The sequence below is a fragment of the Sinocyclocheilus grahami genome, unplaced genomic scaffold, assembly GCF_001515645.1.
Source record: "Sinocyclocheilus grahami isolate Dianchi unplaced genomic scaffold, SAMN03320097.WGS_v1.1 scaffold5.1, whole genome shotgun sequence".
NCBI lineage: Eukaryota > Metazoa > Chordata > Actinopteri > Cypriniformes > Cyprinidae > Sinocyclocheilus > Sinocyclocheilus grahami.
The window spans coordinates 769,965-783,436 of NW_015505184.1; the positions used below are offsets into that span (position 1 = coordinate 769,965).

At 38.2% G+C, this 13,472-nt stretch overlaps 1 protein-coding gene across 1 annotated transcript in view; it reads left to right on the plus strand.

The window, feature by feature from the left end:
- LOC107583814 (BTB/POZ domain-containing protein 7-like) overlaps positions 1-13,472 on the plus strand; it is a 64,828-nt gene that overhangs the window by 31,163 nt on the left and 20,193 nt on the right. Inside the window, exon 3 of the mRNA XM_016270158.1 lies at positions 2,937-4,046. Coding sequence (XP_016125644.1) covers positions 2,937-4,046 — 1,110 coding nt within the window. The remainder of the gene's footprint in view (positions 1-2,936; positions 4,047-13,472) is intronic.

The following is a 13,472-nucleotide window of genomic DNA, read 5'->3' on the forward strand; positions in this document are numbered from 1 at the left end:
GCCATGATGTTTCCCCGAATATCAATATCAACATGATTGCAATGTGACACTGATTTTATACAATAGTATTTCAATAAACAAGAAGTTAAAATTAAGTGACTTAGATTTCAGACAAAATAGTTCAGATCAAAGCCACAGCAGGACTGTCGTGTGTCTCAGAGCAACACACAGCTGTGTTTCATTACTGAATGAATCCATGTTTTTGAACGAATCGAGTGAGTCAATGATTCAGTGGCCCATTCATAAGGACAGTCACTTGCCTCGTTTCTGAATGAATCAGCAGTTTGAATGAATCGGTTGAATGAATGAATAAATGACTCACTCATTAAAACAGACATTTTCCGCCACCTACTGGTGGTTTAGTCATATTTAAAAGTATCATTGCATTTTTTTCAACATTTATTTGTTTAAAAAAATATGTAAAACATAATTATTATAAAATTAGTTATGCATTTGAAATTTTGCAGTGTAAATGAATGTATGGCTCCTCAGCTTCATCAAACTGTGTAAATGCATCAAATGCCACTTCAGATGCTGCTTCTGTTTCCTCAGCAGTGGAAAGATAGAATTTGTTAATACTAATTTAATTTGAATGGTAACAACTCTACAGTTTCTTAGTATTGTAACTGAATTAATTGAAACAAAGTAAGAATTTGATGTGAAAAATAAGGTTAGGGGAAACAAAATGACCATTTATAAACATAGTGGGAAATGACATCTGTTTTGTTACATACAATAACTCATTTTAAGTTAACTATTTCTTCCTCTTCCTCTTCACAGAACACTTTATTTTGAGAGTTCTTGAGAGAAAATCTGTAACTTAGTCCAGATTGGGGGAATTGTAATGTTTAATAATTTATTTTATTATGTAAATCATTTTTGCATTGAAATTTGCATAGATTTTTGTTTGTATATGCTGTCAATTATAGTTCTTAGAAAGAAAATCGGAATCGGCAAAAATCGGTATCGACAGGTCACACTTCCAAAAAATCGGAATCGGCCAAGAAAATTGCAATCGGTGCATCTCTAGATATTATTTTTTCAAAAATTTAACTTTTAAATTGGTTTTAATTTCCATTAATTATTTTAAGCATTGTCACTCTATTCATTTAAAAACGTCACATTCCATAATATCACTTACATTTCTCATTGTCATTCTTTAGTTCTCATAGTCTTATCTTTTCTATGCCTAATTTATGTGTAAAGATGCAATTTCGGTAAGTCAGGTTTAGTTCAGTTTCGTGCATACTTTACTGTTTGAAATTTGAATATTTATCTGCAGTACTCCTTCAAGGGATGATCAGAATATATAAAAAATAGGGAATTACATATTTTGATGTCATAGTTTAATTTCTGTAGATTATTAAGTAAAGTCTTGTCCACACTAGGGTTGTGACGGTGAGGAAATTTTCCCACCGGTTAATCGACGTGTGACAACACCGGTAATACCGGTATCACCGCGGGGGCGTTCCCTCTTTTTCTAGCTTTCCTTCGCTTTTAAATAGCTTAAAAGCTCCGTGCGCATTTTACTTTCACTTTTGAATTAGCGGCAATTCGGCGTAAAGCAATTGTTCGTTTTTAGTTAGTTTTAATTTACCCTTTTTTCCTTGCTTTCTGTCAATTTTAAATGGCTTAAATTGCTTGAATGCAACAACAAAATACAACGTCAAAACTCACTTTAGCCTATATATAAAACATAACTTTTATTAACAAAACAAATACAAATACACCATGCTATAGGGCAGGCTATGTCTAATATAAAATAACAAATAACTTACATAAAGTTTAAATAGGTATACAAAACTGGAAATAGGCTAAGTAAACATGTATAATATATAACCAAATAAATAAGAAACGTAGAAAGTTTATTAGCAAAACGAGTAAGAAAGCTTGGAGGCACGGCATACTTCTTGATGTCAAATAAAATAAATAAATGACAAAGTTTAAATAAAGTAAAAATCAGCAAATAATGCGTTCAGTTTTTAATTGTAGTGTCTGTTCTTTTACTGAACTAAATGATTTTTATTTCTATAAAAAATCAAAATGACAGTGGGGGTCGGTGACACACCGGTATCACCGTCAGCACCATCTATCGTGGCAAGCCTGGTCTACACGCATCACTGAAAGGGTTAGTTCACCCAAAAATTAAAATTCTGTCATTAATTACTCACCCTCATGTCGTTCCAAACCTATAAGACCTTCGTTTATCTTCGGAAGACAAATTAAGATATTTTTTATGAAATCCGAGAGCTTTCTGACCCTGCATAGGCAGAAATGCAACTTATATGTTCCAGGCCCAAAAACGTTGCAAGGACATCGGTAAAATAGTCCATGTGACATCAGTGGTTCAACCGTAATTTTATGTCGCTACGAGAATACTTTTTGTGCACAAAGAAAACAAAAATAACTTTATTCAACAATTCTTCTACCCGAGTTACTGTCTTCTGCCATTATCGAGAGTACAACGATGATTGCAAACATTTCAGTTACATTGCTGTCTATGCAGGGTCAGAAAGCTCTCGGATTTAATCAAAAATATCTTAATTTGTGTTCCAACGATGAACAAAGGTCTTACTGGTTTGGAACAACATGAGGATGAGTAAACAATTTTCATTTTTGGGTGAACTATCCCTTTAAATTTGTCCATACAATGAATTTATAATTTTTTGACGGCTGTTATAGAGACACAATTATAGAAAAACAAATTCAAAATAGTGTAATTTTTGTACTCTCATTGCATTTAATTTACTCATTAAAAGTAAAGTGTATTTCGGAATTGTTCTGAAGCACTTGCAAAAAACAAAGCCCTGTGGTTTTGCACTTATTTGGAATAAACTTTAATTATAACGTCAGCAGACCTCACAATGCATATTTTCCTGCTGACAACTTTGAAGGTCTCCAGACTCATACACAGCGTGTTTCTTTTCTGTCACCAGGTGCCTCCTATGCACCACAGGGTTATGGCGGCGAGTCCAAGCTCTACAGCCTAGAACATGGCCCTGAAAAACCTCAGGACAAGAAGAAAAAGAGCTCTAGTTTGGCCACGCTCAAGAGGAGATTCATTAAGCGACGCAAATCCAGTCGGTCTGCCGATCATGCGCGACAGATGCGCGAGCTCCTCTCGGGTTGGGACGTGCGCGACGTCAATGCCCTGGTGGAGGAGTATGAGGGCACGGCAGCTCTCAAAGAGCTCAGTCTGCAGGCGGGCCTGGCCCGGCCCGAGGCTCGCACCCTGCAGCGTGATTTAGCCACCCTTTATCAGCACAAGTACTGCACTGATGTGGACCTGATCTTCCAGGATTCCTGCTTCCCAGCACACCGTGCCATTCTGGCCGCTCGCTGCCCGTTCTTCAAGACCCTGCTTTCGTCATCGCCAGGTTACGGGGCCGAGGTGTTGTTAGACGTTGGGACGGCGGGCATGGATGCTCCCATGTTCTCCTCGTTGCTGCATTATCTCTATACAGGTGAGCTGGGCTCGGAGGACGCAAGGTTGCAGAATGTGGATGTGCTGGTCAGACTGAGCGAGGAGTTCGGTACGCCCAACTCCTTAGAAGCCGACATGCGAAACCTCTGTGAGCACATGCCATATTTTGACTCGCTGCTGAGCTTCTCCTCAGACTCTGAGCTGGTGGAGGCTTTCGGAGCAGGTGGCGCAGGAGTTGGAAACGCAGGGGTGAACCATAGCTTGCCTGATGAGGAGCTAAGGGCCCACAAGGCTGTGCTCTCGGCACGCTCGCCCTTCTTCCGCAACCTGCTGCAACGACGCATCCGCTCGGGTGAGGAGATCACAGAGCGAACTCTGCAAACCCCTACCCGTATTATCCTCGACGAATCCATCATTCCGAAGAAATACGCCCGTGTGGTCTTGCACTGCATGTACACTGATGCGGTGGACCTTTCTCTGGTGCTGCGCGGGAGCCCTTCCGAAGGCAGTCTGGGTGAAGTTCAGGCGCTGGTGGCTGGAAGAGGGTGCATGAGTCGGGCTGAAGAGGCCATGGAGCTCTACCACATCGCCCTCTTCTTGGAGTTCAGCAAGCTGGCTCAGGGTAAGTCTTAGCATCTCTTTTATCCATTTTTTTCTAGTTGTTGAGTACTGTTTGTGAAAGATTCCAATATGTGCCCAACAACAAAGCACTGCAACCTCTGCGATTCTCTTAATACCCTCATCCATTTCCTGCCTGTATTAATTTTATTTAGGAAGTTTCTAAGGGTTGCAGAATTGGTCCTGTTGTTAGAAGTGTGTACTTAATGACCAAAGTGACATAAATCTGCTTCAGGGTCGACTTTCTCTGAAGCAGCCCTACATTAAACACTGTTAACTTTCCTTTGTGTATTTATGGCAGGAGGTAGAAGAATAGGTCACCTCTCTCAAGTTGAGGTTTGTGTTCTGGATTCAAATGTCTTTTTTCTACTGTTGACGTGTGCTGCAGGGTACAGCTATTGATTTGTATTTAATGTCCTGAGTCTGTAGTTTCTGAAAATGGCTGTTGATTGAGCCAGTTCATTTTCTTTCTTTCTTTTTTTTTAAGAAGGTATTATTACTTGTTGGTTGGGTTGTGTGATACAGCTAATGCATATCTTGAAATGTTGTATGCCTTTTAATGATATTTGATATAGGTTTCTCTATTACATTGTTTAACAGGTTTATACAGCCATTTGTTAAGTACATTCAATGTTTTATGCCAGAGGTAAAAGGTGAAAGAAAGGTGGATTTTTACTATGTACATAATTTCAGTAGATGAACCACAATATTATAAAGGATATCATCAAAAATAATTTTTTATCAATGCTCAAATATAACACTGTATACCAGTGGTAAATTATTCATAAAGTTAGAGACTGAAATATCAATGTTTCCTGCTACGTACAGATGTATGTATGCATGTTAAATTATTTACAAGCATTCATGTAGCAAGTTATATTAGCAGAGTTTAAATTATATAAACCATTCAGCACATTATTCAGATAAGGTATTATTATTAATAATAATAGTAATAGCACTTCTTGTTTATTTGCCTCTTTATGAAAAATCACTTGTGTTCCTCATTTGTAAGTTGCTTTGGAATAAAAGCTTCTGCTAAATTAATCAATTTAAATGTAAAATATCTACACTCCTGTTCAAACGTTTGAGGTCAGCAATTTTATTCACTAATTTTATCAATATTTGATCAGTGAAGACCTTTTTAATGTTAAAGGTTTCTATTTAAAATGAATTTTTCCTTTAAATTCCTGTTAAGATGTATTAGTTTATTTTGTGGTTATTTATTACCACAAATATATGTTTTTGATCAAATAAATGCAGCCTTACCAACTCGAAACCTTTGAATGGTAGTATGCACCAATATGCATCGATATGACAATGCATTTTATTCTTAATAGATGAAAAGTTCCACTCCAGAACAGTTTTTGAGCATTTATGAGTGAATTGAAGTAAAGGAAAATGAGGAGAGATTAGGAATATACTCAAATTACATGGTCTTTGGGAAGCTTAATGATCAAATAAAAAGGCATTAAAATCATTGCGATATTCAGTGTTACTTGAATTTTATTTCGTCATCAAATTCTTCTGGCGATATAAAATTAGCCCTACTCACTGGAGGAAGAAATAACTTATTTGAGTGGTATCTAAAGTAGTTCCTCACAGTAATTTACATCTAATTTATCACTGTAGCCTTGCCAAAACCTGCCGGTGTATCAGTTCTCAAAAAAGGTATTTTTGTTAGCAGCAAATTTGCAGCCTTGTCTTTTTATTTTTTTCCACGTTACACATTTACTAGCTTGTACACCCCTTGCCTGTGTGCTTTGTATCATCAGCCCCTATTGTGAATTGGCCAGTTTATCTCTATTTACTGCACAAAGTGATGGGCTTCAGCTGTGCTGTGCTAAGAGATGTTTTTCAGAGAGCCACCCGTCCTTCTGATTACTTCATCTGAATGAGAGTATCAAATCCTGTGCTCTAGAGCACAGGTCTGTAGCGTCAGTGTCAGCTGATCCTTATGACCCATTGGTCAGCTGTGGTTTGTAACAGATAGGGTTCTGATTCAGTCCTGTCAGCATAGCCCGATGATGAGCTCAGGAGGACTTGTTTTCTTCCATGGAACATGCTGTGCCACTTGCTACGACAACCCTTGTTTTTTCACACCGACATGAAACATACGGCAATTAAATACAAATTGCTTGTGCAACCCTGACTTTGATTTGATTTGAATTTATTTTTGACAAACTTAACTTACTAATGTCAGAAACCTTGTCAGCTGCTCCTCCTGGTAGTTTTTTAACAGCTATTTTTGTATGGTACAATGTAGTTACAATGTGTTGCATGAGATTTTCAACACCCAAATCTTATGAGTCCACTTTACTGACATAATTGTATAGGGGTGCTCCGATTGATCGGCTACCGATAACTATCGGCCGATAATCGCTTTGGGATGATTGATCGGCGGTCTCTAAAAATGCCGATCTCAAAAAAACGATCTCAAGCTGATGACGCTGCCGTGAGAGGTTTGGCATGACATGCGGCACCATCTCAGTCTCTGTCCGGCGCGGGTGAAATAATTATAATGCTATATTTCTTTATTAAATAACTTATAAAGTAATTTGAAAACCTTGTGTGAGACGTAACTTCACAAACAGCGTGAGTAAATCACCGCGTGCTCTCGGTCTTTCTCTCTCAAAAATATGCGAATGTCTTCAAATCACCACACATCGCGTCTGTCTATAAGCGAGCTGCATGCTGCACAGTCGACACAGGAATTGTCACTTGCACAATCGAGGTAGTCTCACTAAAGTTTATAAATTGCATTACTTTTTAATTCTTGCCAGTGTTTAACCATTCAGCGCTCGCGCGCTCTCCTGAAGACCGTGCGCTCATGCACACTCGCAGCGCACATACATAATGCCAGGTTCACAATACTCAATTTGCAGTGCGTATTTTTTCTGCGCTCATGTTAACGGATTAAATCGTTCACTGCACACGGTTGCGGTCCGGCAGTGCGTCTGCAGCAGTGCAGAGATCGCTTCCACACCGAGTCTATTGCTGCACTGCAAGCGCTGAATTAAAGTAACAGTATGTTTTCAGTATGAACATGGATTGACACGAAAATGTAGCAATTACACCATAAATGCATATTATTAAAGTCTATTGTGTTTTACAGTCAGCACATATTGCTTTTTGGCTAGGTTTAAAGGGAAAGAGCACTTTTAGATAAACAAGGCAATAATAGATGTCACTCGTGGAGGTAGAAAAACAAAGTTCTTTATGAACAGCAGGATTGCTTGTAATAAAGATTTAAATATAAAAGGAAAGGCAGTAGAGCTGACTATTTCTGTCAATGGTAAGTTTGTGATAACGTAAGAAAAGTAGTTTAAATGTTTTGCCACTTGCTTGAGCAACTTAAAGGGGTCATATGATGCTTTTTTAAAGATCATTATTTTGTGTATTTGGTGTAACAGAATATTATTTTTTTAAATACTGTACATTATTGTAGGTCCTCTATGCCCCGCCTCTCTCAAACGCTTCGTTTTCTACAAAGTCCCTCCTTCCGACAAGCGCAGTCTGCTCTGATTGGCCAACTGACCCAGTGCATTGTGATTGGCCAAACACCGCAAGCACTCGTCGGAAATGTAATGCCCCTTACCATAATCGCGAGCTTCATCTTTCAAAATAAATGTAAAGACAGAGCCCGAAAGGGGAACAGAGTCGCGTGACCGACACAGTGATGAAGCTGGTATATGTTTGCAGTACACAAACCACGGTTAAGACCGCTGACTCCACTGTGATGTGACCCCCTCGCTCTCTCTCTCTCTCTCGCGCTCTCTCTCTCTCTCTCTCTCTCTTGCTCGTTACTGAAACCATGCCTTCTTTCTTTGCATGAACATTTGGGCGGCATTATGCTAATATTTCCACATAGTGAGGTAGATATGTGGGGGCGTGTTAGAACGAGCCGTTTTAGGGGGGCGTGGCAGAGTCTTAACTTTGATAAAGAATATCTCTTTGGTTTTGAGACTTTAGTCTTTGTAACTTCAGGGATCTTATCTATGCACAATCAGCTTGTAACACTCCAAAGAGAAAGGAAAACTTAAAATCGCATCATATGACCTCTTTAATATATAAATCTAGAAGTAAATACAAAAGCAAAAAGCATTGAATAATGTGTTGCTTATATTTATTGTGTTTAAACGTGTATTACTGTACTGTGTAAAAAAAGAATTACAATGCTGAAAAAGCATTTTCAGTGACAATGTTTGGATTTGAAATCAAAATAATGGATAAATGTTGTTTTTGTGGTAAACAGCCATGATTCAGTAGCGGACTCCTGTGTGAAAGCTGCTTCCCCTCTCACAAGAGTCAACTAAGAGGGGAATTCCCCCCATTTTCAAAAATGAAATTCAGGCCCTGAATAAATGTCTAAAAATCCTGATTGGAGTATCACTATATATATAGTTTTAAATTATAAAAAGAAGGCTTTAAAAAGATCGGTAACTGTGATCGGTATTGGCAGATACTGCTTTCTGTGATCGGTGATCAGCCTCAAAAATCCTGATGGGAGCACCCCTATCATTGTATTTGCTTGTTTGTTTTGTTAGGGCTAGTCAGGCACTCCGTCAGTCAAAGAAAGCCTTAGATGGACTACTCAGCACTTAACACACTTAACACAATCATTGAGGTCACTTCAGTACATGTGTGTTGATATCCTCCGTTGGGAGACAAATGTGTCAGTGACCTCTAGGAAGTGGAGGCACAGCAGTCATTTAACACCCAGTCAGCAGCTGGCCAGTGGTTGGTACATGGCAAAGATAATTAATGTGCTGACCAGGCAGACTCCCGTTGATAAAAAGCCACCCATTGGTCTGGAACCGACTCTGTTCCACAGAGGAAAATTACTCTTGTTCACACTAACTGCAGTAAATCAGCTCCTGCAGCTGTGGATCTTGTTAACCTCTTTGTTAAACCTAAGCTGTGAACTTAAAGATGACGTATGGTAGGGATACACAGACAGCAATAACTGTTGTGTATGAAGAAAACTAGAATGTACGAGTTTCCATGAATGTCCTTTCTCACAAGTTTGGTTTAATTGCTGTAAATCTTGTTTGCCTGTTTGAAAGTTGGAAAAATAGACACTTTCACAGAGAAACGACAGACAGACATTCCTTTGAGAATGAGGATGCATAGGAGAGAGTGCGCCGTATGCTTGCTTGTATTAACTTCTGATGTGTGCACGACTGCCGTATGTTCGCCCAGACTGTGTGTGTGCCAGTCAAATAAAAGGAAGCACAATTCTTTTCATTACAACAAAATTGCATATTTATCCCAGCAATGACAAAACATTATATGTAACCAACCTAATAACTTAGTGTCGTAGCACCCAATTTTTAAGGAGGTCATGCGAAAACCCCTTCTTATCGCTCTGTGTTTGTGCTGTGACAGGAAATTGACGTCAAGAGAAGCTGTGAACAGATAACAGCAGTGAAAGTAACAAGGTCTTCCCAGTGCATTGTTGACTTAGTCTGAGCAAATCTGTATTTGCTATACTAATTAAGCCAACTCATATGATTATCTGTTGCATCTCTTAGCCAGTACATTTGTAGAAAAAAGTAAATAATGTTTTTTGTTTTATGATACCATAGTGATCATCAGCTATAGTTTAATTATACCTGTGATTGAGGTTATTAACAGTGGAATTGACAGTTCCTGAAAATATTACCTTAAATTAATAAAAATACAGGTATTTCTATTGGCAAGTGAAATGAAAGTGTTGCAAAGAAATCATTCTAATATGCTGATTTGGTGCTCAAGAAACATTTTTGCTGAGGAAAAAAATATTAATTTCTTTAAAAAAAAAATCATACTGACCCTAAACCAGGGCTCGACGCTTACTTTTCTTTTTAGGAGCACTTGTGCTCCTAACTCAAACAATTTAGGAGCATGTTCATAATTTTAGGAGCACCTTCTAATCAATAATCCAAAATGTTATCAAAAAGTAGCCTTCCCATTACGAGGTGATATTTGACTCCTCTAACTTTATTAAAAGTATGTCATCTTTTGTCAAATTCTTAAATTATATTTTATAAGCTTTTTAAAAATTGTCATTAAAATGACAGAATAAGAGTAGAATAAGAAACAAGTTAAAAATCAAACAGTGAACATATTAGGTCACATTTATCTTAAGAGTTATTCAGTAACTTGGCACTTGGCCCAACCTAATGAATGACATTGGCTAACCTCAGAGTACTGTCATAATCATAACTGTGATCATTTACATATAGAAGTCTTAAAGTGCATTAGCAAATTAAACGAGCTGTTTAATTCTAAGGGTCAGAGAGAGGGTAATAATTGCTCCTGTAAAACTAAATGACGGCTTTTTGGTGCAGGAAACCTGGCTAACTTTAAAAGTGGGCCTCAGGGGGAAAAATTAGCATCTAATCAGTATCTCACAGGGTAGATAATATGATGCAAAGTGGTGGTCCAGATATCCGGCTTAGGCACATGAGACTGTTTTCAAGCAGTGTGATGGAAATAGACTTGGAGTTGAAGAAGAAAGTTCTGGTGAGGGTTCGTGCTGTGAATGAACTGACACAGGGCTGAGCGTGACACTGCACCTGTGACGATAACATTAACTGACAGCGTGGTGTACCATAGGTCTGTTCTGTAGTGCAAATGAAATGCTGCATCGATGGGCCTGGAGGCTGGAAGCTACAGAGAGCTGTGCACATTTCTTTCAGTTCTCAGCACCTTTAAAAAATGCATCGCTTCTCATTTGAGAAAGAGACATCTGGGGATAAAGAGAGAAATTATTCACAAACTGAAAACCTTTTGTGTGTTCCAGTTTGTGTTCATTTGTATTTTCCATTCTTTGTTCCACTTGCAGTTTTGTGTCACTGTTCATTAAGTTGAATGGTTTAAAGAGGATGCTTTGATATTTCATCATTATCTAACAATGAAATTTGGGCAGCAGGAGCATTTCAAAAATCCATAAAGCAAGGTCTTTGTGACCTTGTTTTTCTTCTAAAGCGTTTCAAACATTCATTTCATACAATTTCAAACCATCTAAACAATAAATCTATCTATCTATCTATATATATATATACAGTGGGTACGGAAAGTATTCAGACCCCCTTAAATTTGTTTGCAGAGTGTAAATGGTAATATCATATTGTGATTATCTACCAATGAGCTACAAAAAAACAAATCCTCAACTGTTTAAAAGGGTTGTTCTGTGTTCTTGCATGCTTTATATGAAGCTGATTTGTTACTTTTGAAAATACTTCATTTCTTAGGATGCACTGATATTATACGATACGTATCACGATACATTTATTACTGACTGCTTGCTTACTTGTCATTTTTTATTCAATTCAAAGTTTGAAATCAAGCTATTTCGTGCTACTGCACCTAAATTACCCCACTGTAAAATTAAAAAAACACTGAGTGAGCAAAAATTTGTGAGATAGCTAGTTATAAGGTAATTAAATAATGTTTATGTATAAAAGCCTACATTAAATCTGTCATATAAATTGGTCTCTTCATTAGAAATTAGCCTACTGATTGCCACCATTGATGGATACGATTTTTGAATAATATTTAAAATATCTGTATGACATTATATTCTGCAGTTCTTGGTAATTAAATAATGTTTATGTATAAAAGCCTACATTAAATCTGTCATATAAATTGGTCTCTTCATTAGAAATTAGCCTACTGATTGCCACCATTGATGGATACGATTTTTGAATAATATTTAAAATATCTGTATGACATTATATTCTGCAGTTCTTCCCTGTTGTACCCAATATCTATACTTTTCAAATTATCATATCGACGTTAGAAATTCAAATATTGTGACAAAATTAATTTTGTAGGGTGCCACAAGTTTGTTAAAATTTCCAAAGGGTGCCGCGACTAAAAAAAGGTTGGGAAACACTGCTCTAAGAAACAGAAAATATTAATTCATTGTTTACCTGGGTCTTCAGTCTATGATTAGGTCACCTCACCTCTTAGCTGACAAGTCTTCGGGTTTGGGCTTATGGGGCTGTCACGTGATGAATGAACGACTCAAACCCGAAGACTCGAGAGATGAACTAATCAATTCTCTTTCCGGCTCAGACTGCATTGGTTAAAGCTTATGGGGCTGTCACGTGATGAACGAACGACTCGGAAAAACCCGAAGACTCGAACCAGGTGAACTACTTGACTAATTCCAGTACAGAACCTATAGGATGTTGCGCATTCTGAACGAATCACTCCCCGAGATGACTCGTTCTTCCCGAGTCACATTAAAGATTCGTTCAAAATGAATGAATCGTTCAAGAACGACCCAACACTACACACAGATCATGCTGCGGCCGAACTCAGACATTCAGGAACAAACTTTTTAGTGCTGCCCCGCAGTTTTATCAACTAAATAGCTTAATCGCTCAAGAGCTACATTATCTTTCTCAACAAGGAGCTGGTAGCATCTTTTTTTTTTGTAAAGGAATTAAAGCCACTTTACTGTTAATAGAAAAACGCGGCAAAACGGTGGTAATTCATACATACACAGCCTCTCTCTCTCTCTCTCTCTCTCTCTCTCTCTCTCGTTTAAATACACATTTGATGATTTACTTTTTTCTGAATATTTTTTTTTAGAAACCTCGCACTTTTCTACTCAATTTTAATCGTAAAATTTTAAACAAATTAAGCGCGGTCCACTGCTGCACACGTGCCACAGTATCGATACAGGGCCAGCTGTATCGATACTCGTATCGTCAAATCTCTGTGACGATACATCGTCGTATCGATATTTTGAACACAGCACTACAACATAATGTATAATATCGAAATTATTTTGAGATTTGCTAAAAATTACATTTAACAGTATTATTAGATTATTGATATTTTTCAAGATTTATTTAATTTAAATGTAAAAATTAGAGATGCACCGATTGACCGGCCAGTGATTGGTGATCGACCGGTCAGTCTCACGTCTTGCCAATTCCAAGCCGATCCTTTTATTGCCAGCGGCGCCGGCAATGACGTCACAGCCACAATCACACTCTCACTTTCGCGTGTAAACATGTCGTTTCGCATGAGAATGATTCTAATTTTAATTGAAGTCTGCTTACAGACAGGAGGTTAAAGAGCTGGCTGTCTGGTGCAGTCTTAACAACCTGGAGCTGAACACCCTCAAAACATTGGAGATGATTGTGGACTTCAGGAGGAACCCCCCTGCACTCCCCCCACTCACCATCATGGACAGCACTGTGGCTGCAGTGGAGTCATTCAGATTCCTGGGCACCACCATTTCTCAGGACCTGAAGTGGGACACTCACATTGACTCCACTGTTAAAAAGGCCCAGCAGAGGTTGTACTTCCTTCGCCAACTGAGGAAGTTTAACCTGCCACAGGAGCTGCTGAAGCAGTTCTACTCAGCCGTCATTGAGTCTGTTCTGTGCACTTCAATAACTGTCTGGTTTGGTTCAGCTACAAAATCAGA